We start from the raw sequence: 22,180 nt of genomic DNA, 5'->3' as shown, positions 1-22,180 counted from the left end.
TTTAAAAATGGTTTTCACTATACAAAAATTCATCAACTGGTGATTTCTTACCGTTACACTAACACAATTTCCAGAATCTTTTGCTTCTAAATGAATCCAGACTTTAAATTCTCCTGTCTGCTTCACAGACATGTTGTTATTGCTGTGGTGGTAGCGCTCTAGGATTTCAAGCATGCGTTTCTCCCGTTGCAGTTCCTCGTTATCAACCCTGAACAGTTCTGGATAATGCCTGATTAGATCTGCCACAACAGAAACTTCAGCCTGGGAAGCATCCAGTGTGTCATCAGACTAAAATAAAACAAAATAAAAAATACAACTTCAGCAGATTAAAACATAACCCAGTTTTTATACACAAATGATGGTCATCTTTTTAAAATCTATCTCAAGTATTTAAGTATAAATTATGTGTCAAAACTTAAAAGTTAAATAACATAAACTTCCAAGTTCAATAATTGAGCAGCTTCCATCTGAAATGGTCCAAAAATGAAAGGTTTAGAGAGAAATGAAAGTCTAAGTTTTGGAACGAATTAAAGGAAAGAAGTAAGACTCTACAAAGCAAAGACGATCAAATTCATTACCCACATACATTGCTAGACAATAAAGTGAAGTATCCAGAAGAAACTGTTGGATGTCAATGTAACTTCATGCAAATACACGCCATTGGTGGGTATCCAAATGATTACAGTTGCAGCAGGCAGAACAGTCACCATACTGCATCAGTGTTGTTTGTGTTTAGTGTTGTTACCTGGCATGGTAGGGTATACATGGTCCACTCAAAAAATTGTGGAACTTTATCCACACAATTTTTCTACAGTTACTTTTTACTTATTGTGCTAGGTCTCCTTCGAAATACTCTTCCTCACAATAGAAAAACTGCTCCCAACACCGTTTCCACTTCTGGAAGCAGTTTCGGTACACCTCTTGTTGGGGTGTGCAATGCACCATCCATGATTTTCCTTTATCTTGTTTGTCACTACAAATCTTCATCTTTCCAACAAGGTTTTCGGCTTTGAAACTAAAAATAAATAAATAAATAAATAAAAATAAAAAAAATATAAAAAAAAGTCTGCAGGGGCCTACAGGGGTGTCAACCGCATTTCACTCCAACATGTCATTGGCACGGTATTATGAATTTTCTGGAAGTTTTTGAACAGACCTTGTATAAGGGATATTAATGGTGTCAGATGTTGAGTGATCACTGTGAAGGACACAGAGATTTCACGCACTCATGTGAGACACCGTTATTACTACCTGACAGTATTTGAACGGAACTTCATTGTAGGTCTCCATTTGGCCAGCTGGTCCACCCATGTAAAATCCAGATTTGTGGGGCATTCGTATGCAACACTGGCTCAATTTCGGACTACATTGGGATGTAAGAGCAGGTATATAGATCATCAAGGTTATGATCCAGGATGTCTGACCACCACAAAGGAGGACTGCCATATTTTTGCACCACGCACATCGTAATGCTTCACATCTGCGCCTGCCATTCAAGAACAAGCAATGAACTCCCTCAAATATTCTGTGTCATCCTACACCACTGGTCAGAGACAAGCAGTATCCTGACTAGGGAAATACCATCACATCCATAGGCTGCCATGAACACTGAAACATATATGGCTATATTTAGAGTGGCACAGTGACGGGGAAGCATGGACTGCTTATTAATAGTGTTGCATTGTGTTCAGGAATGAACCCCTGTTCTGCACTACTCTGAATGACGAACATCAGATGTCAACTCCATCCCAGAGCCAGTATCCAGGATATCAATGGCTAATTACAACAGTTGTGGGACAGCTTGCCTCAGGAGAGGATACATTGGCTTTTTGACACCCTTCACAACCGAACCAGTACATGCACCCAAGCCAGAGGTGGTGCAACGTCGTACTGACAAATAGGCTCATACTCCTAAGTTCTTTGTAATCAATATAATGGAAGGAAACATTCCACGTGGGAAAAATTATATATAAAAACAAAGATGAGGTGACTTACCGAACAAAAACGCTGGCAGGTCGATAGACACACAAACAAACACAAACATACACACAAAATTCAAGCTTTCGCAACAAATTGTTGCCTCATCAGGAAAGAGGGAAGGAGAGGGGAAGACGAAAGGAAGTGGGTTTTAAAGGAGAGGGTAAGGAGTCATTCCAATCCCGGGAGCGGAAAGACTTACCTTAGGGGGAAAAAAGGACAGGTATACACTCGCACACACGCACATATCCATCCACACATACAGACACAAGCATATGTCTGCTTGTGTCTGTATGTGTGGATGGATATGTGCGTGTGTGCGAGTGTATACCTGTCCTTTTTTCCCCCTAAGGTAAGTCTTTCCGCTCCCGGGATTGGAATGACTCCTTACCCTCTCCTTTAAAACCCACTTCCTTTCGTCTTCCCCTCTCCTTCCCTCTTTCCTGATGAGGCAACAATTTGTTGCGAAAGCTTGAATTTTGTGTGTATGTTTGTGTTTGTTTGTGTGTCTATCGACCTGCCAGCGTTTTTGTTCGGTAAGTCACCTCATCTTTGTTTTTATATATAAGTTCTTTGTAAATTTTACTTGACTTTGTAATCACTGAAACAGCATCACTTACCCTCTCAACCCATGGAGTTTCATTTTGTTTCCTCCTTTCCTTGTCGGTGCTAAAGAATTCCTGTCAGGTAGTGTAGACTCCAAGAAATGTTATGATGTACAAAGCTTTGAGACAGTCATATGTTTCTCAACTCAACAGAGAATGCTGATGGATGTGTTAACATGTCTCCCATACTTAAGAATAGCTATAAGTATGGATCTATAGAGCATAAAATAGTCACTAGTGGCTGACTTCACTCTACTTACTGTCATATCATTTCAAAAAGAACAGCCAGGTCTGTTGCTGACGCCTCTCTGACTTAACAATATGCAGCATGCAAAAAACAGGTATATTAATAGTTTGTCTGACAACAATGCTTAGTTATAGATACTGATAAAGATCATCCAAAAATTAATTATTATTTTAATTCTAAGTCCAATTTTATCCCAAGCACTGATTTGCTAATTAAACTGGACACATTTCTGCAAAATTTTCAATCTTGTCACATGAAAATTCTTTACACAGAAACATTTTCAAAAGATGTTATTTAACATATCATTCTCTGAGCAATGTGATGTCATCAATCCGACAAAAGTATTACAGGACATATGCAATGGTATGTTGTAAAAAAGATGAAGGAAAGAGAGAATAGGGGGCAGTATAGGGAAGAACATCAAGAAAATAGTGTGAGGAACAAAAGGAGATACATAATATGTGAAGGTGTCTATGAGTTTAGCGACTTGTGTATATATAACCCTGCAAATGTGGGGACGGAAGTGTGAAGCTGGTGAGAGGGGAGCACAAAATGGAGTGGCAACAAAGGAGGAGAAACAGAAACTAGTCATGACTGAGCCTAGAGATTTTTCGTGCAGTAGAGATGTGTTAAGAGTGACACTTCCAACCTACATGATTCAGAGATGTTTGTGTTTAGAAGGAAGAACCTAAATGATATGGCTTGTGATGCAGCCATTGAAGTTATTAGCACTGATGTGCAGAATTCTGTGCTACTGGATGGTCAGGCGTACCCTTGGTAGTAGTTTGGTGATGGTAACTCAAACAGCTGGGCAATTGCTTGTAGTCAATGTCTACACAGGAAACTTCACAGTGATTGTAACAAAGTAGGTAGTGACAAGGCTGGTTTCACAAGTGCCCCTTCCTTCAATGGGTCAAATGTAGCAACATGTGTGACAACAAAATAATAATTTTGTTCAGTCATAATGAGATGCAGCAAGAGCTTCTGTATGTTGAAACATAAAATGAAAGTAGTGTTGATGTGTTACTGGGAAACTAACAGGTTGCTTCATTCCCACATTTCATACCTGTTGACAACTATTGGAGAAAACTGACAGTTATATCAGTTGCAGCCCAGTCATAGTAACTTATCGATATTTTGTGTATACATGCTTTCTGGGAAAGACATGTCATTTGCTCTAGTTTGGTGAGGCCAGGCCTCAAACATTCAAAGGGAAGTAGCTGCATGCCATCTCATTTCAACATATAACCATAAATGTTCATTACCAGTGGCATACTTTTGGTTCTGTTGTTTCTCTAAGCCATAAGCTACATATTTGAAATCGACTGATAGTTGTTAAGTGATTTATTTCGAAATTGATCAAGCAGCCATACAAAAGTATACTACCCAGTTTTAAAAATTTCACTTTCAATATTGTTACTATAATGGAAATTACAAGATGGGAAACAACAAATGAAAACTGAGACCCAGCAACCACTTACCTGTAGAAGGCTAACACCAGCCACATCACTATTCTACAACATGAGAAAATCACAATTTTGAGCTTCTGCTCTTTTTCTAACACACACACCTTCATCACTACAACAAAAATGAAAACTTAGATTAAGTTCCAAAGTAAAATTAATGAATACCGCAATTTCTAAAAGGATGGAAATGGTCACAGGAAGTGGGATTATTCATTGTATAGGGAGCAGTGTCACACGGGACTCTGAGCCAAGGGAGACCCTGGGTAAGGCAAAGTTGACAATAAATGCCATATGTTCATAAAATTTCAAACTTGGGAAGTCAAAGACAGCAGGGAGCATATGTGATAAGTCAGACAGAGATAGGAAAGACAGCTTCGGATCTAGAAAGTAAATAGACAAAAATGAAATGATCATATGGCATTGTTGGCCGGGAGACCCCATGCGGGGTTATTCGGCCGCCGTATTGCAAGTCCTTTTTAGCTGACGCCACTTCGGCGACTTGCGAGTCAATGATGATGAAATGACGATGAAAGACACACAACACTCAGTCGTCTTGAGGTAGAGAAAATCCCTGACCCCACCGGGCATCAAACCCGGGACCCCGTGCGCGGGAAGCGAGAATGTTACCGCAAGACCATGAGCTGCGGAGTAAATAGACAAAAACTGGGTCTCTATAATGAACAACTGGGGGGAGGTGTGAGAAAAGGGGGGGGGGGGGGGGGTGGGATGCTAGTTGGTGGAGATCCTGACTGGAAAAATAGAAGACAACAAAAGAAACATGCTGCAAATGTTGATTAAAAAAAGCAAGAGTTGGTGTTTCCTAGTGATTTGCATATCTACATATAAATTAATACTCTACAAACCACTGTGAAGTGCACAGTAGAATATACTTGTCTAGCAAATACTGGAACTTGCAAAAACTTTGTCCAAGTCCACTGCAAATATGAGAGGGTTGCAGGGCAACAAATGTCAAAACACCATAACTGTGCTATTGCAGATGAATCATGAAATGTATCCTGTACTATTTCTTGTACATAATGCAATATCCAGGATGGAATGTAACAATATTATGAAAAGGATAGTTGCTACTATGGCGGACATGCTGAGTCGCAGATAGGCGCAACAAAAAGACGGTCACAAAATAAGCTTTTGGCCAACAAGGCACACACATGTGCATGCAAATCCAACTCATACACAGATGACCACAGTCTCTGGCAGCTGAAGCCCGACTACGAGCAGCAGCAGCAATGCGTGATGGGAGAGGCAACTGGGTGGGGATACGGAGGAGGTTGGGACAGGGAGGGGGAGGGACAGCAGAGTAGGGGTGGAGGACAGTGAAGTGCTTCTGTGGAGCAGGCAGGGACGAGGTGGAGATAGGATAAGGCAACCAGAAGGAGTCGGGAGGTTAGATGGAAGGTGGAGGGGAGAGGGGCTAGCCCTCCCTTTACACTAACATCCCTAATTCCCATGGCCTTACCACTATTAAACACTACCTTTCCTTATTCCCATTGGATTACAAACCAACAACAAACTTCCTAGTTGCCATGACCAAGTATATCCCCACCAACAATTACTTCTGCTTTGAAGCCGTTACCTACAAACAAATCCAGGGTATGGCTGTGGGCATCCTATGCCAACCTATTCGTGGGGCATCTAGAAGAATTCTCCATAAACACCCAGAATCACAAAACCCTCATGTGGTTCAGGTTCACTGATGACATCTTCGCGATTTGGATCAAGGGTGAGGACACACTATCCACATTCCTCCAGAAGCTCAACACCTCCTCCCCCATCCGCTTCGCCTGGTCCTACTCAACCCAACAAACCACCTCAAAGATGGCTACATCAGTATTTCTGTCCATATCAAACCTACTAAACACCAGCAACATCTCCATTTTGAAAATTGCCATCCATTCCATACCAAGAGGTCCCTTCCATACAGCCTAGGCATCCATGTCTGGCACACCTGCAACGATGAGCAGTCCCTCTCGAAATGTACAGAGGGTCTCACTGAGGCCTTTACAGGCCGTAATTATCCTCTCAACCTTGTACAAAAACATATCTCCCGTGCCTTATCTTTCCAGTCATCCACCACCTCCCAAAGTCTCACTATCCCTGCCACAGAGGAGCATTGCCCTCGTTATCAGTACCACCCAAGACTGGAGCAACTGAATTACAATCTCCGACAGGGTTTCAACTACCTCCCGTTGTGCCCTGAAAAGAGATATGCCCTGCCCACTATCCTTTCCACCCCTCCCACATTGTTATTCTGTCATTCACCAAATCTACACTATATACTTGTCCATCCCTACACAACCTCAGCCCCTTCCAACCCTTTACCTCAAGGCTCATATCCTTGTAAAAGGCCTAGATGCAAGATCTGTTCCATACATCTTTACACCATCACCTACTCTGGCCCAGTCACAATCACCACCTATCCCATCAAAGGCAGGGCTACCTGTGAAACCAGTCATGTGATCAACAAGCTGGTGCTGCATTCTATGTGAGCATGACAACAAACAAGCTGTCTGTCCACATGAATGGTCACTGACAAACTGTGGCCTAGAAACAACTGGACCACCCTGTTGCTGAGCCACCACAACATTCTTCAATTCAATGACTGCTTCACAACCTGTGCCATATGGATCCTTCCCACCAACACCAGCTTTTCTGAACTGCACAGGTGGGAACTCTTCCTGATTATATATCCTACTTTCTCCTAACCCTCCTGCCTCTACCTCCATTAGTCATTGTCCTCTCCCATCTAGCCCCTTCCCTGTTTCCATTCCAGCACTACACAGCCCTCTATTCCACCACTGCATCCAGTCTTCTCTCCATTTCTGCTAACCCACCTCTCTCCCCCACCCTCCGTCTAACCTCCCAGCTGTCCTACCTCTCTCCTCCTCATCCCTGCACACTCCCCAGCAGCACTTGACCAACCCCACCCCTACTCTGCTATCCCTTCCCCTCCCCACCCCAGCCTCCTCCTCACCACCACCCAGCTGCCTCTCCCAGCATGCACAGCTGCTGCTGCTTCTGCTGCTCATAGTCTGGCATCAGCTGCCAGAGACTGTGGTCGTGTGTGTGTGTGTGTGTGTGTGTGTGTGTTCTATTTCTGACAAAGGCCTTGTTGGCCAAAAGCTTATTTTGTAAAAGTCTCTTTGTTGTGCCTACCTGTGACTGACTCAGCATCTCTGCTATACGGTGAATAGCACCTATCCTTTTCATAATATTGTTACATTTCTTTTACATAGCTATTCTGTTTTCTCCTCCTCCTCTTCCTGCTATGTGAGCTATGAGGTATGTCTGGAAAGTCAACACTGTTTTGGAAAAAAATCATAATTTTTTTTTTTCAAACCAGAATTTACTTTTACAAGAAACAGCATTTCTTAAAATATTTTTCTACTTAGTTGCCACCATTCTTTATATATTTGTCATACTCTGAAACCAAGTTTTCTATAGCCTTTTCATAGAAGATACTGTCAGTGAAGACAGCCACTACTGAACACTGCTTTTTGCATCGTTTCCTGCTTACTGAGTTCCTTCCTACAGGTGAAATTGTCAGTGCGGTGCAATACTGTGAAACACTGAGAAAACTTTGGCATGCAATTCAAAACAAGAGGAATGCTCAGTCAAGTCAACCGTACTCAACAATTTGGTTGGTAGCAGTTCAATCATGCGCCATACTGTGCTGATCTCACACCTTTTGACTACTATTTGTTTTTGAACTTGAGGTGTAATTTTGGAGGGAGGCTGTAACATGCCAGGCTGAATCCTTGTATTAGTGCCACTTAAAGTTCATGTCACAACCGGATGTATTGAAACATTTCCTCACCCAGTAGATAGTATGCAGTGTTCCTGACCTACCTTGCTTTGCTTATTTGATATTGTCTTCTCGATAGCTGCGTCTGTCTCACTTAAATCACACTGCAATTAAGAAGCCAGGATCCTAGATTATGTTTTCCAAAATCAAAAGTCAAGACCGTATTCATTGTTGAACACTTATGACAACCACAGTGCGATTTATTTGTTATCACTCACACACACAATATTCATGTGACCAGGCCTCTTACACTTAATAATCGTCACATTAGGTAGGTCAAAAACTTCCAGTCTTCGACAATGTTCACAACACGCGTTAAATGTTCAAAGCCAAATATAATTACACTTCTTTGGTACCAACCGGAAACGTTAAGCTTCTGTTTCAAGTATTATCACATCACATTCCAGCACCGACTTGCCGCACTTTCGCTCCATGATAATCTGACCAAGAACCAACTGAGAACTGCACCAGCTCGGACATTATAGAGACGAGTGCTTCAATATTTGACTATTTCTGTTAATATATTATAGTTTATAATTTCCCAGGGTTAAAATGATCCTTTCTAATTGGTTTTGAAGTTAACTATTGGGTTTTATTATTTAAATAACATGAGTGAGCTATATCAATTGAAATATGCATAACTAACTAATGCATCCACAGTGGGAATTGCCAGCTTATAACCATGGCAGCCCTTTTGAACAATAATTTTTACTTATTCAAATTTACTTAATTCTTAATTAATGCACTTACGCAGTTGAGACTGAGGTCATTTTACGTAGAAAAATAAAGGTAGCAAAAGTATTAAAACATATCTCAGAGTTATTCAATAGTTTGGTCACAATTGGCACTGAAAGTCATACAGGCTACAGATTTCAAGTCTTAATATCTATTTAACTAATAGACTTTAGGTTTATTTAAACACTTTGCTGGAATCAGTAAAATTTAGGCTTTCTTTTGGATGCAGTCTTATAGCTGAATTTGATCTATTAGCTCACTCGAATTTTACTTAATATGTATTGCACAATATACGTCAATGTTCATAACTTTTAATAGGATGCATTTCCAATAAAACTAATTAGCTCATTACTTTCAGAATAGACATCATAATGTACTGAAATAATAGATTTTACTAGGGGACTTTTATTTAAACTATTTCTGAATTCTGTGCTATGAGGCTGAAGGCCACAGAATCTGTAGTCAGAATCTGAGTAGTGAAAATGAAAAAAAAATAAAAGTTCATTGCTTAACTATGTTACTGAAGGAGTGTAAAACCAAAACAGGATAGCAGTGGGCAACCGTGCTTCGTTACAAGGCATCTGTCAGCAATGACAATACAAATAAGAGGTGTTCAGCTAAGGCTGTCTTCACTAGTGGTGTCTTCCTATGAAGAGAGCATAGAAAAGTTGGTTTCCTGCTATGACAGATATCTGAACAACGGTGGCAACTACACAGAAAAATATTTTAAGAAATCATCTTTCTTGTGAAAATAAACTCTGGTTTGAATTTTTTTTTTTCCAAAATGGTACTAACTTTCCTTATATGCCTTGTAATATGAAGTGTTAGGCTCCATAAATCATGAAGTTCAAAAGGCATATAGAATTTTACTCTCTTATCAACACTGACCCACATTTTTAAAACACTTATTTGCACTTTTAACCATTTAACTGCTCTGGACGTGTTAATGCGTGTGCCTTTGTACCTGTCCCTGTGTGTTCTGAACGTGTTTACGCATGCCACCTGTCCATCTACCTGGTACTCTGAATGTGTCTACAGGTAGACATGTTCAGAGTACCGGGTAGAAGGACAGGTGGTACACATGAAAACATTCAGAACACACAGGGGCAGGTACAAAGGCATGTGCGTTAACACATCCAGAGCAGTTAAAGGGTTAATACTGAACACTTACAAGTCACAGGACATAAGAAAATTCAAAACCTCTATTTATGCGCAGCTAGTTGCTTTACAAATTATATTGAGAAAACATGTGACACAAGTTAATGTTTCATACCTCCACATGCATGAGCGTAGGTCCCCAAATAGCCGCTAAATTATCAACTGGCATTCGATTTTTTTCACATTGTTCATGTATAAAATAGAGGTGGCCAACCAACTTTCGAGCAGTTACATAATTTATTGGAGGTAATTTCTCGAGGACCCTGCTGTACCAAGTGGTGCGCTCCCTTCCATATTTTCCAGCTAAAAAGAAAACATCAATAATTTCACTTTAAATACTTAAGACATGACAAGAAGTATGTGAAATTAATACTCATTGCTAACACACACTGGTAGATACAAGGACTTGAGTGCTGCAAAATGACAATCATCATAGATATCTCTACCCGACAGTGAAAATATATTTTGAACTAAAGAAGCATTTCTCTAGTAAATCAGCTAACACTAATTACAACAAAACTCCATTAAAGTCTTCCACCAGCTCTAATATACAAAATGTTATATGCAGCACTTGGCAATTTCTGGACAGGTAATTCAGATAGTCGAAGTGTACAGTAATGTAACTGATTAAGAAAGCCCATGAAAGAACTATCAAAATGATGACTAAAGGTTATTCATAAAATCATGAAAGTTAAGTGTAAGGGTTTTTCCTTCTGCACAATGAGAACCTTTTTCCATCAGTTTGATAGGTTAAAAGTTGTAAATGAAAAAAGCTTATGGCAACATGATGTAACTGTTAACAAAGTAAACCGTGACCAGTTGATGTGGTAGATTTCCAACAATATTAAAGTTACTCTTGCAATACTTGACTTTTAACATGATTGCTTTTTGTGTCTACAGGGCAGCTTTGCCAAGATGTGTCACTACAAACAAGAAGACTGAACTACGCACCATATTCTTCAGCCCCAAACACATGATGTAATAAATGAACTACATGTAGAATCCAGCTGAGATCTTCTCCCAGTGCATACAAAAGTAAGTCTTATGAACATTTCTGTGGAAGAGCATTTGTGTATCTGTAATATAACTTTCACATCTCATTAGAGCCAAACAAAAGGAATAAAATTATAAACAGCCGACCAGTTGCAATGGATAAAGAAATTCTTTACCTAGGTTTTGACAAATGTAAATTTGTCTTCTTCAGAAGGTAACAATTTTACATTAGTAAGGACTAATGTATCCCATGAACCATGGACCTTGCCGTTGGTGGGGAGGCTTGCGTACCTCAGCGATACAGATAGCCGTACCGTAGGTGCAACCACAACGGAGGGGTATCTGTTGAGAGGCCAGACAAACGTGTGGTTCCTGAAGAGGGGCAGCAGCCTTTTCAGTAGTTGCACGGGCAACAGTCTGGATGACTGACTGAACTGGCCTTGTAACACTAACCAAAATGGCCTTGCTGTGCTGGTACTAGTGTAAGGACTAATGTACCCCATGAACCATGGACCTTGCCGTTGGTGGGGAGGCTTGCATGCCTCAGCGATACAGATAGCCGTACCGTAGGTGCAACCACAATGGAGGCACGAAGTAATGGCCGCTATCGACAGGGGATCTCAAGCTGATTCAGTATTTCTAGATTTCCAGAAAGCTTTTGACACCGTTCCTCACAAGCGACTTCTAATCAAGCTGCGGGCCTATGGGGTATCGTCTCAGTTGTGTGACCGGATTCGTGATTTCCTGTCAGGAAGATCGCAGTTCGTAGTAATAGACGGCAAATCATCGAGTAAAACTGAAGTGATATCAGGTGTTCCCCAGGGAAGCGTCCTGGGACCTCTGCTGTTCCTGATCTATATAAATGACCTGGGTGACAATCTGAGCAGTTCTCTTAGGTTGTTCGCAGATGATGCTGTAATTTACCGTCTAGTAAGGTCATCCGAAGACCAGTATCAGTTGCAAGGCGATTTAGAAAAGATTGCTGTATGGTGTGGCAGGTGGCAGTTGACGCTAAATAACAAGAAGTATGAGGTGATCCACATGAGTTCCAAAAGAAATCCGTTGGAATTCGATTACTCGATAAATAGTACAGTTCTCAAGGCTGTCAATTCAACTAAGTACCTGGGTGTTAAAATTACGAACAACTTCAGTTGGAAAGACCACATAGATAATATTGTGGGGAAGGAGAGCCAAAGGTTGCGTTTCATTGGCAGGACACTTAGAAGATGCAACAAGTCCACTAAAGAGACAGCTTACACTACACTCGTTCGTCCTCTGTTAGAATATTGCTGCGTGGTGTAGGATCCTTACCAGGTGGGATTGACGGAGGACATCGAAAGGGTGCAAAAAAGGGCAGCTCATTTTGTATTATCACGTAATAGGGCAGAGAGTGTGGCAGATATGATACGCGAGTTGGAATGGAAGTCATTAAAGCAAAGACGTTTTTCGTCGCGGCGAGATCTATTTACGAAATTTCAGTCACCAACTTTCTCTTCCAAATGCGAAAATATTTTGTTGAGCCCAACCTACATAGGTAGGCATGATTATCAAAATAAAATAAGAGAAATCAGAGTTCGAACAGAAAGGTTTAGGTGTACGTTTTTCCCGCGCGCTGTTCGGGAGTGGAATGGTAGAGAGATAGTATGATTGTGGTTCGATGAACCCTCTGCCAAGCACTTAAATGTGAATTGCAGAGTAGTCTTGTAGATGTAGACGTAGATGTAGACGTACTGCGAACGGTTGAAAGCAAGGGGGAAACTACAGCCGTAATTTTTCCCGAGGGCATGCAGCTCTACTGTATGGTTAATGATGATGGCGTCCTCTTGGGTAAAATAGTCCCCCATTCGGATCTCGGAGCGGGGACTACTCAAAAGGACGTCGTTAAGAGGAGAAAGAAAACTGGCGTTCTATGGATCGGAGCGTGGAATGTCAGATTCCTTAATCGTGCAGGTAGGTTAGAAAATTTAAAAAGGGAAATGGATAGGTTAAAGTTAGATATAGTGGGAATTAGTGAAGTTCGGTGGCAGGAGGAACAAGACTTTTGGTCAGGTGAATACAGGGTTATAAATACAAAATCAAATAGGGTTAATGCAGGAGTAGGTTTAATAATGAATAAAAAAAATATGAATGCGGGTAAGCTACTACAAACAGCATAGCGAACGCATTATTGTGGCCAAGATAGACAAAAAGCCCATGCCTACTACAGTAATACAAGTTTATATGCCAACTATCTCTGCAGATGACGAAGAAATTGAAGAAATGTATGATGAAATAAAAGAAATTATTCAGATAGTGAAGGGAGACGAAAATTTAATAGTCACGGGTGACTGGAATTTGGTAGTAGGAAAAGGGAGAGAAGGAAACATAGTAGGTGAATATGGATTGGGGGTAAGAAATGAAAGAGGAAGCCGCCTGGTAGAATTTTGCACAGAGCACAACTTAATCATAGCTAACACTTGGTTCAAGAATCACAAAAGAAGGTTATATACATGGAAGAATCCCGGAGATACTAGAAGGTATCAGATAGATTATATAATGGTAAGACAGAGATTTAGGAACCAGGTTTTAAATTGTAAGACATTTCCAGGGGCAGATGTGGACTCTGACCACAATCTTTTGGTTATGAACTGTAGATTAAAACTGAAGAAACTGCAAAAAGGTGGGAATTTAAGGAGATGGGACCTGGATAAACTGAAAGAACCAGAGGTGGTACAGAGTTTCGGGAAGAGTATAAGGGAACAATGGACAGGAATGGGGGAAAGAAATACAGTAGAAGAAGAATGGGTAGCTTTGAGGGATGAAGTAGTGAAGGCAGCAGAGGATCAGGTAGGTAAAAAGACGAGGGCTAGTAGAAATCCTTGAGTAACAGAAGAAATATTGAATTTAATTGATCAAAGGAGAAAATATAAAAATGCAGTAAATGAAGCAGGCAAAAAGGAATACAAACGTCTCAAAAATGAGATCGACAGGAAGTGCAAAATGGCTAAGCAGGGATGGCTAGAGGACAAATGTAAGGATGTAGAGGCTTATCTCACTAGGGGTAAGATAGATACTGCCTACAGGAAAATTAAAGAGACCTTTGGAGAAAAGAGAACCACTTGTATGAATATCAAGAGCTCAGATGGAAACTCAGTTCTAAGCAAAGAAGGGAAAGCAGAAAGGTGGAAGGAGTATATAGAGGGTCTATACAAGGGCGATGTATTTGAGGACAATTAGTCCAGTCAAATAGTAGATATACCTTGCAAAAGGTGGGGTAGAAGAGTTTATTTTTTCAGCTCATTCATGTGGTTGGAAAGATTAGAAAACAGAGTTTTGCCAACAAAATTTCGCTTGGGAAAACTTTCTGCAGTCAAAAAACTTCGAAAATTTCAGACTTTTTTCAGTTTTTTCAAAATATCTGTTTCATTTGCTCCTATCGCTTTACCGTCTATTTTCTTTTTTAAAGAGCACAAAATTCTCTACAAATTTGATTCTTGCCATTTTTTTCTACTCCCAATATCTAAGGCGCTACAGCGCCTCAAAAAATACCAATTTTTCAAATTTTGAGCATAGTGGCAAGATACCTTATTTTTGAACACTATTTTTTCAGTTTCTGTTTGTGTAGTATAAATACATCATACATCATGTTATAAGTTGGAATTTACCACCTCACTTGCAGGTATTCAATTTCTCTGTGTGCAACATGAGTATTGCTGGGCACCCAACTATTGTGATTCTTACATCACTACCTGAGGTTCACTATGGGCCACCTCAGCCCTGGTATTTGTAAAACTATAAATAAAAAAATACATCATTAAGAGACATAACCACACACACACACACACACACACACACAGACACACACACACACAAACACAAAATAAATTGTCTCAGGAAACTGAACCATTATTAGCTGTAATAGGCAACCTAATTAGGTAGGTAATTATTCTTGTGTATAAAAGCCACTCAGTTGACATTAAAAATAAGTAGCTTTATTACAATTAAAATGCATTGTCAGTTACTAAAAAATGTTGACAGTTCTGGGTGTGTAATACATGTAATATTGCACTTGAGAGAGACATGAGCATCACTTCCAACGTTTTGATGGGCTAGGTTCCTCAATGTCACCAGAAATACCTTGGGTTACGGATTCAGGGTCTGTACATAGAGGTGATCCCAGATTGACCTCTTCTTTAAACAGCGAGTCAGCCTCAGCAAGTTCGTTGGTTTCATCAGCGGTTTCCTCAACATCCTCCATAACATCTTCTTCACTGTCTTCATATAAAAATTTTGGCATGTTTACACAGTTGACCCCAATACATTTCTTGCAAATTGAAGAACATTTCAAACCCACTTTTCTGCAGGAGCACGCTCTGCCACAGTTCAGCTTGCATGAGCATGAAACAATGTGAAGAAGTGCTTCAAGTGCTGGATCTTGGCTCATTATAACGGGTACTGGACCGTGGTCACTGTGATTCCAGCCCCATTTCTCAGGAGGTTCCCAGTTTCCCATCCAACTTTGGACTTGTTGGTAAGTCCGCAACGAATGATGTTGTGCAGCATCTTGTGTAGGTGGCAACCGTGCAAGATTAAGTTTGCTTTTTGTGGCAGACTTGGCGAATAGCTGGTACCGCAAATGGTCTAGAGTGTGGGAACCGCTGACACCTCCACTATACAATGTGGTAGTAACCTGTTCTCCCACAGTTATTATTTCTTCACGGGTAGCATGTGGTTTATTGAACATGCAAAGTGCTGAGGTTAGGTGTTCATTTTTTGCAACAATATTGCAGTACTTAATTTTTCCTTGACCAAAAAAAGCAGATGTTGTATCACATCCGCTAAAGGTGTGAGTCAACAGAATATATTCACTGTCAAACTTGTAAGATGCAGTGGAAAACCACTTGTCTTCTGCATTTCCTCTTCCTGGCTTTAAGAAAAATAAGTTTTAAATGCCTTGCCCCAAACCGGTCATGAGCACAAGCAGGTCAACATCTTCTCCTACAATGACAACACTTCCAAAATCTTTGGTTCTTGAAATGGCAGATGTTACAAATATAACGTCAGCATCTTCTTGTGCCTGGTGCACTTCAATGCTACACTCCAGAATTTGCATTTTAAGAAGTGTGATCAAACGCATCTTGTTTCGTTCGTTGTACACGAACTTGGCCTGAGGGACTTTGTTCACCATCTCTGATTCAACCACAACGTCAACCGAAGAATGTTGTTTGGACCTAGGAATCCTCTCAGCACTCTTTGTGCTACATTTGTCTCCCTCACATGGATACCCATCAAATGCAATAGCAAATTGAGATCCAAAATGACATTTCAGGTAAGAAACAAAGCTTTGGGTTATTGACTTGAAGCAAATATTTCGAGTCCAAGTCACTTTGTGGATAAGGTACCCTCCATCAATGACAAAAAATTTACTCGATCCACCTGACTTCGCATCTTCCACTGGAACGAAGGCATTGTAGAATGAAGATTTTGTTCCTTTTCGCATGCCTTTTTCTGAGAATAGGGACATTGGGTAAGGAGCAAGTTCATATTTCAGAAAGGCTTTTAACTCTTCTTCACTTTGTTTGATTAAACAAATCCTTTGGAAAAGAGTTAAAGGATCAACAAGAGTAATTTTAGTGCTCCCAGCTTTTACAGAATTGAACGCAGAAAGGAGAGTCACAACTTTATCTTTTCTATGGAACTTTACATCGTGGAAATTGTCACCAACTATTCTTTGCTCGAAATTAGAAAAATTGGTATTTTTTGACGCGCTGTAGCGCCTTAGATACTGGGTGTAGAAAAAAATGGTAAGAATCAAATTTGTAGAGAATTTTGTGCTCTTTAAAAAAGAAAATAGACGTTAAAGCGATAGGAGCAAATGAAACTGAGATATTTTTTTAAAAAAACTGAAAAAAGTCCGAAATTTTCGAAGTTTTTTGACTGCAGAAAGTTTTCCCAAGAGATATTTTGTTGACAACACTTGGTTTTCTAACATTTCCAACAATATGAACGAGTTAAAAAAATAAAATCTTCTACCCCACCTTTTACAAGGTACAGGCTTTTTTTCTGACAGTTTCACTGGACTAAATATTATGCAAATGAAAGAGGATGTAGAGGAAGATGAAATGGGAGATATGATACTGCGTGAAGAGTTTGACAGAGCACTGAAAGACCTGAGTGGAAACAAGGCCCCGGGAGTAGATAACATTCCATTAGAACTACTGACAGCCTTGGGAGAGCCAGTCCTGACAAAACTCTACCATCTGGTGAGCAAGATGTATGAGACAGGCGAAATACCCTCAGACTTCTAGAAGAATATAATAATTCCAATCCCAAAGAAAGCAGGTGTCGACAAATGTGAAAATTACCGAACTATCAGTTTAATAAGTCACGGCTGCAAAATACTAACGCGAATTCTTTACAGACGAATGGAAAAACTAGTAGAACCCGACCTCGGGAAAGATCAGTTTGGATTCCGTAGAAATATTAGAACACGTGAGGCAATACTGACCTGACGACTTATCTTGGAAGCTAGATTAAGGAAAGGCAAACCTACGTTTCTAGCATTTGTAGACTTAGAGAAAGCTTTTGACAATGTTGATTGGAATACTCTCTTTCAGATTCTGTAGGTGGCACGGGTAAAATACAGGGAACGAAGGGCTATTTACAATTTGTACAGAAACCAGATGGCAGTTATAAGAGTTGAGGGGCATGAAAGGGAAGCAGTGGTTGGGAAGGGAGTGAGACAGCGTTGTAGCCTCTCCCCGATGTTATTCAATCTGTATATTGAGCAAGCAGTGAAGGAAACAAAAGAAAAACTCGGAGTAGGTATTAAAATCGATGGAGAAGAAATAAAAACCTTGAGGTTCGCCAATGACATTGTAATTCTGTCAGAGACAGCAAAGGACTTGGAAGAGTAGTTGAACGGAATGGATAGCATCTTGAAAGGAGGATATAAGATAAACATCAACAAAAGCAAAACAATGATAATGGAATGTAGTCGAATTAAGTCGGGAGATGCTGAGGGTATTAGATTAGGAAATGAGACACTTAAAGTAGTAAAGGAGTTTTGCTATTTGGGGAGCAAAATAACTGATGATGGTCAAAGTAGAGAGGATATAAAATGTAGACTGGGAATGGCAAGGGAAGCGTTTCTGAAGAAGAGAAATTTGTTAACATTGAGTATAGATTTAAGTGTCAGGAAGTCATTTCTGAAAGTATTTGTATGGAGTTAAGCAGAGGAGGAAGTGAAACACGGACGATAAATAGTTTGGAAAGGAAGAGAATAGAAGCTTTCAAAATGTGGTGCTACAGAAGAATGCTGAAGATTAGATGGGTAGATCACATAACTAATGAGGAGGTATTGAATAGGATTGGGGAGAGGAGAAGTTTGTGGCACAACTTGACTAGAAGAAGGGATCGATTGGTAGGACATGTTCTGAGACATCAAGGGATCACCAATTTAGCATTGGAGGGCCGCGTGGACGGTAAAAATCATAGAGGGAGACCAAGAGATGAATACACCAAGCAGATTCAGAAGGATGTAGGTTGCAGTAGGTACTGGGAGATGAAGAAGCTTGCACAGGATAGAGTAGCATGGAGAGCTGCATCAAACCAGTCTCAGGACTGAAGACCACAACAACAACAACAACGTACCATTGCCTTTTTGACAATTGTCGGCATAGATCCATGTGTCAAAAATACAATATAGCCCTAGAATTAGGGTTTGTCACGTAAATATAAAATAGCTCTGCAAATACACTCGGTTGGTTGTGAGCTCTGCAAGATCCATGACCTCTTTTATATTTACGTGACAAACCCTAATTCTAGGGCTATATTTTATTTTTGACACATGGGTCTATGCCGACAATTGTAAAAACGGCGATGGTACTTTAGTCCTTACTAATTTAAAATTGCTACCTTCTGAAAAAGACAAATTTACATTTGTCGACACCTAGGTAAAGAATTTCTTTATCCATTGCAACTGGTCGGCTGTTTATAATTTTGTTACGTGAAACCGATGCTGTTGTGCAGCTATGTTTAAAATATCAAACTAAAGGAGACGGTTTTAACTGATTCCCAGATATAAAAACTGTTCAAGGTTAAACTTCTTAATATTTTCTTAGGGGGAGGGGGGGAGTGAGTGAGGGAGGGAGGGAGGGAGGGAAGGAGAGAGGAGGGGGAGGGAGAGGTGGAGGGGGAGGGAGAGGTGGAGGGGGAGGGAGATGTGGAGGGGGAGGGGGAGGGAGATGGAGAGGGGGAGGGGGAGGGAGAGGTGGAGGGAGAAGGAGAGGTGGAGGGGGAGGGAGGGGGAGAAGTGGAAAGTTGACAAGCAGAGAAGGGAAAAAAAACTGGTGCATGCGCCACCAGAGAGCAATGTTCAATAAGGGTGAGTGGGGAGGTAAACTGTGAGGAGACGACAGGACAGATGAGGCAGAAAAGTTAGGTGGAGGGTGTGCGGATAGAATTTTATTGTAGGTTGAGGCCAGGATGATTTGAGGAGTAGAGAATGTGTTGTAAGGATAAGTCTCATTTGTGCAGTCCAGAAAAGACGGTGGTGGAAGGGAGGATCCAAATGGTCCAGTTTGTCAAGTAGCCACTGAAACCAAGCATGTTATGTTCAGCTGCATGTTGTGCCACAGGGTTGGCCACCTTGTTCTTGGCCACAGTTTGACAGTGGTTGTTCATCCTGATGCAAAGCTGATGGTTTCACACCAATATAAAAATTTGAGCATTGGTTGCAGCAGAGCTGTTACGTGACATGGCTGCTTTCACACTTGGCCTGGCATTTGATGGGGTGGGATAATACTGTGACAGGACTGGAAGAAAAAGTGTTTGGTGGGTGGATTGGACAGGCCTTCCATAGGGATATGATCCCTGTGGCATGGAGTTTGCACTGAGAGCAGCATAGGGATGGGCTAGGATGTTGCAGAGGTTAGGTGGGTGATAGAACACAACTTTTGGAGGTGGTGAAAAGGTTTTGGGAAGGACGTACCTAATTTCAGGACATGATGATAGATAATCAAAGTCTTGATGAAGGATGTTATTCGGTTTGATGAAAAAAAACTCAAAGTTCGAAGATGAAGACTTCTTTTTAATTTAACTGATGACAAACAATGTTAAGATTGTAAATACACGTATATCAAAGTCAAGTTTTTCTATGAACAGTACGAGTTTTGTGTTTGCCTTGCCACTGTTCACAGAACAACTTGCCTTTGAAACGTATTTGAAAAAACAGACATAAACTCCCCTTTCCAAAGGCTTGGGCTTTTGCCCCACACCCAAATTTAATCATGTTGGATTTTTGAGCACCAAACCTACCAATTTGACTCAACCAAAGACCAATGTTGAGCCCTGCCTGACTCGGTTCACTTCTCCGTCCAGTCAACTGTGATCCACCACCCCCATTGCCCTCAAATCACCATCTGTTAACTTTCCAGAATTTCTTAACCTTGAACCTTGCCTCACCATCATTCCCAAAATCCCTCAAGATGCAAGGTAACCTTACAGCCGTAGAAAGAACTGCAATCCACTAGCTACAAACAGATCCCGATCTTATAAACCTATCTGCCGATAAAGGGTATGTCACTGTTGTTTTGAACCACAAGGATTACCTGGCAGAAGGACTCCGCCAGCTGCCAGATCTGTCCGCCTACAAACCGTGCCACAATATCCCTATTCCAGAGATCCAGTAGTATCTCCAGTCTCTCCTCAACCCTTAGGCCCATACCAGAATCTCCCCCCACGTAAGTATCTCTCCTCACCCCTACCACTCCCCGCACTCCTACCTTCTACATGCTTCCTAAAATCCGTACACCCAACCAACCAGTTACTGTGCTCCACAGATAAAATCTTCACTCTCGCAGATCAAAACCTTCAGCCTATTATCTGCAACCTATCCTCCTATATAAAAGATACCAATCATTTCCTCCACCAATTCTCCTCAGTTCCTGTTCCTTCAGCACACGGTTTCCTGCTTGTTACTATTCATGCCATCTACCTTTACACTAACATCACTAATGCCAATGACTTGCTGCCACTGAGCACCATCTTTCCCAATTCCCAGTCGATTTCAAACCTACAATCTCCTTCCTGGTCACTGTGACCAATTATACCCTCACACACAATTTCTTCTGCTTTGAAAACATTGCCTACAAACAAATCTGGGGTATGGCACTGGACACCTGCATGGCACAATCCTATTCGACCTATTCATTGACCATCTAGAGGAATCTGCCCTAACTACCTGCTCTGAAAGTTATACTGACTATGCGAGATCTGAGCAAGGCTTTCTCGCAAAACACTGGTTCGCTGCCATTAAAATGCAACTACGGAACAAAGTTCTAAACCCAAATATTTATAACAGCAGGACAAGTACTTGCACCAGAACTATGATAGTATTTAAGCAAAGCCTAGCACTGAGGCAGAAACATGCTGCCAACAAACATACTGTGCATACTATGGAATAAATTACCATTAAAGCTCAACAAAAAGCTTTTTGCAAAACCGTGATGTTGAGGAGTTTCTTGCTATGATTGACAGCCTGGACTAGTTACAGGAAAATAGGTGATCAATGGGCAACCAAAATACACACGAATATGACATGCATGAGAAGCCCCATTAATGAGAGGGATAGTGGTGACACGCCCACGTCCACAACAACAATAGGAGGGAGAGAGCACAGATAGAAAAAATGTTATGACAACATCTACTGTGGTGTGAGTAGTGACACGTGCGCCAATAGCTAGGATTAGCCTACATGAACAGATTAGATGAATATTCTTGTCATTCCCAAAGGAAGGAGATGCTAAGGTGATTTTCAATATTGTGAATGTTATTCTAACGAACAGATGAAACAAGTTCTGCACATATAAGTAAAAACATGGAACATCTGGACTAATAAATAAGATACAAATTCCTGAGTGGTACCCATTTGCAGAAAGTCAATAAGTCAAAGCTGAAAGAAAATCTAGAATACATTTCACATAAATTTCCTTAGTATGTTATATTCTTAGGTGGAGATTTCAATTTACCAGATATAGACTTGGACACTCAGATGTTTAGGACAGGTGGTAGGGCCAAAGCATCGAGTGACATTATACTGAGTGCACTATCCGAAAATTACCTCGAGCACTTAAACAGAGAACTGACTCGTGGAGATAAAATCATGGACCCACTGATAACAAACAGACCCGAACTT

The 22,180-nt window shown here is 40.8% G+C and overlaps 1 protein-coding gene across 1 annotated transcript in view; it reads right to left on the bottom strand.

Annotated features, from left to right (window-relative positions):
• Positions 1–22,180, bottom strand: part of LOC124612956 (arf-GAP with Rho-GAP domain, ANK repeat and PH domain-containing protein 2) — a 173,232-nt gene that overhangs the window by 80,916 nt on the left and 70,136 nt on the right. The window contains exons 6-7 of the mRNA XM_047141476.1: positions 10,127–10,314; positions 52–288 (exon numbers count right to left, since the gene is read on the bottom strand). Coding sequence (XP_046997432.1) covers positions 52–288; positions 10,127–10,314 — 425 coding nt within the window. The remainder of the gene's footprint in view (positions 1–51; positions 289–10,126; positions 10,315–22,180) is intronic.

The sequence above is a fragment of the Schistocerca americana genome, chromosome 4 (assembly GCF_021461395.2).
Source record: "Schistocerca americana isolate TAMUIC-IGC-003095 chromosome 4, iqSchAmer2.1, whole genome shotgun sequence".
NCBI lineage: Eukaryota > Metazoa > Arthropoda > Insecta > Orthoptera > Acrididae > Schistocerca > Schistocerca americana.
Note: the sequence above shows the minus strand (reverse complement) of the source record. Positions and strands in the feature narration are given on the sequence as shown.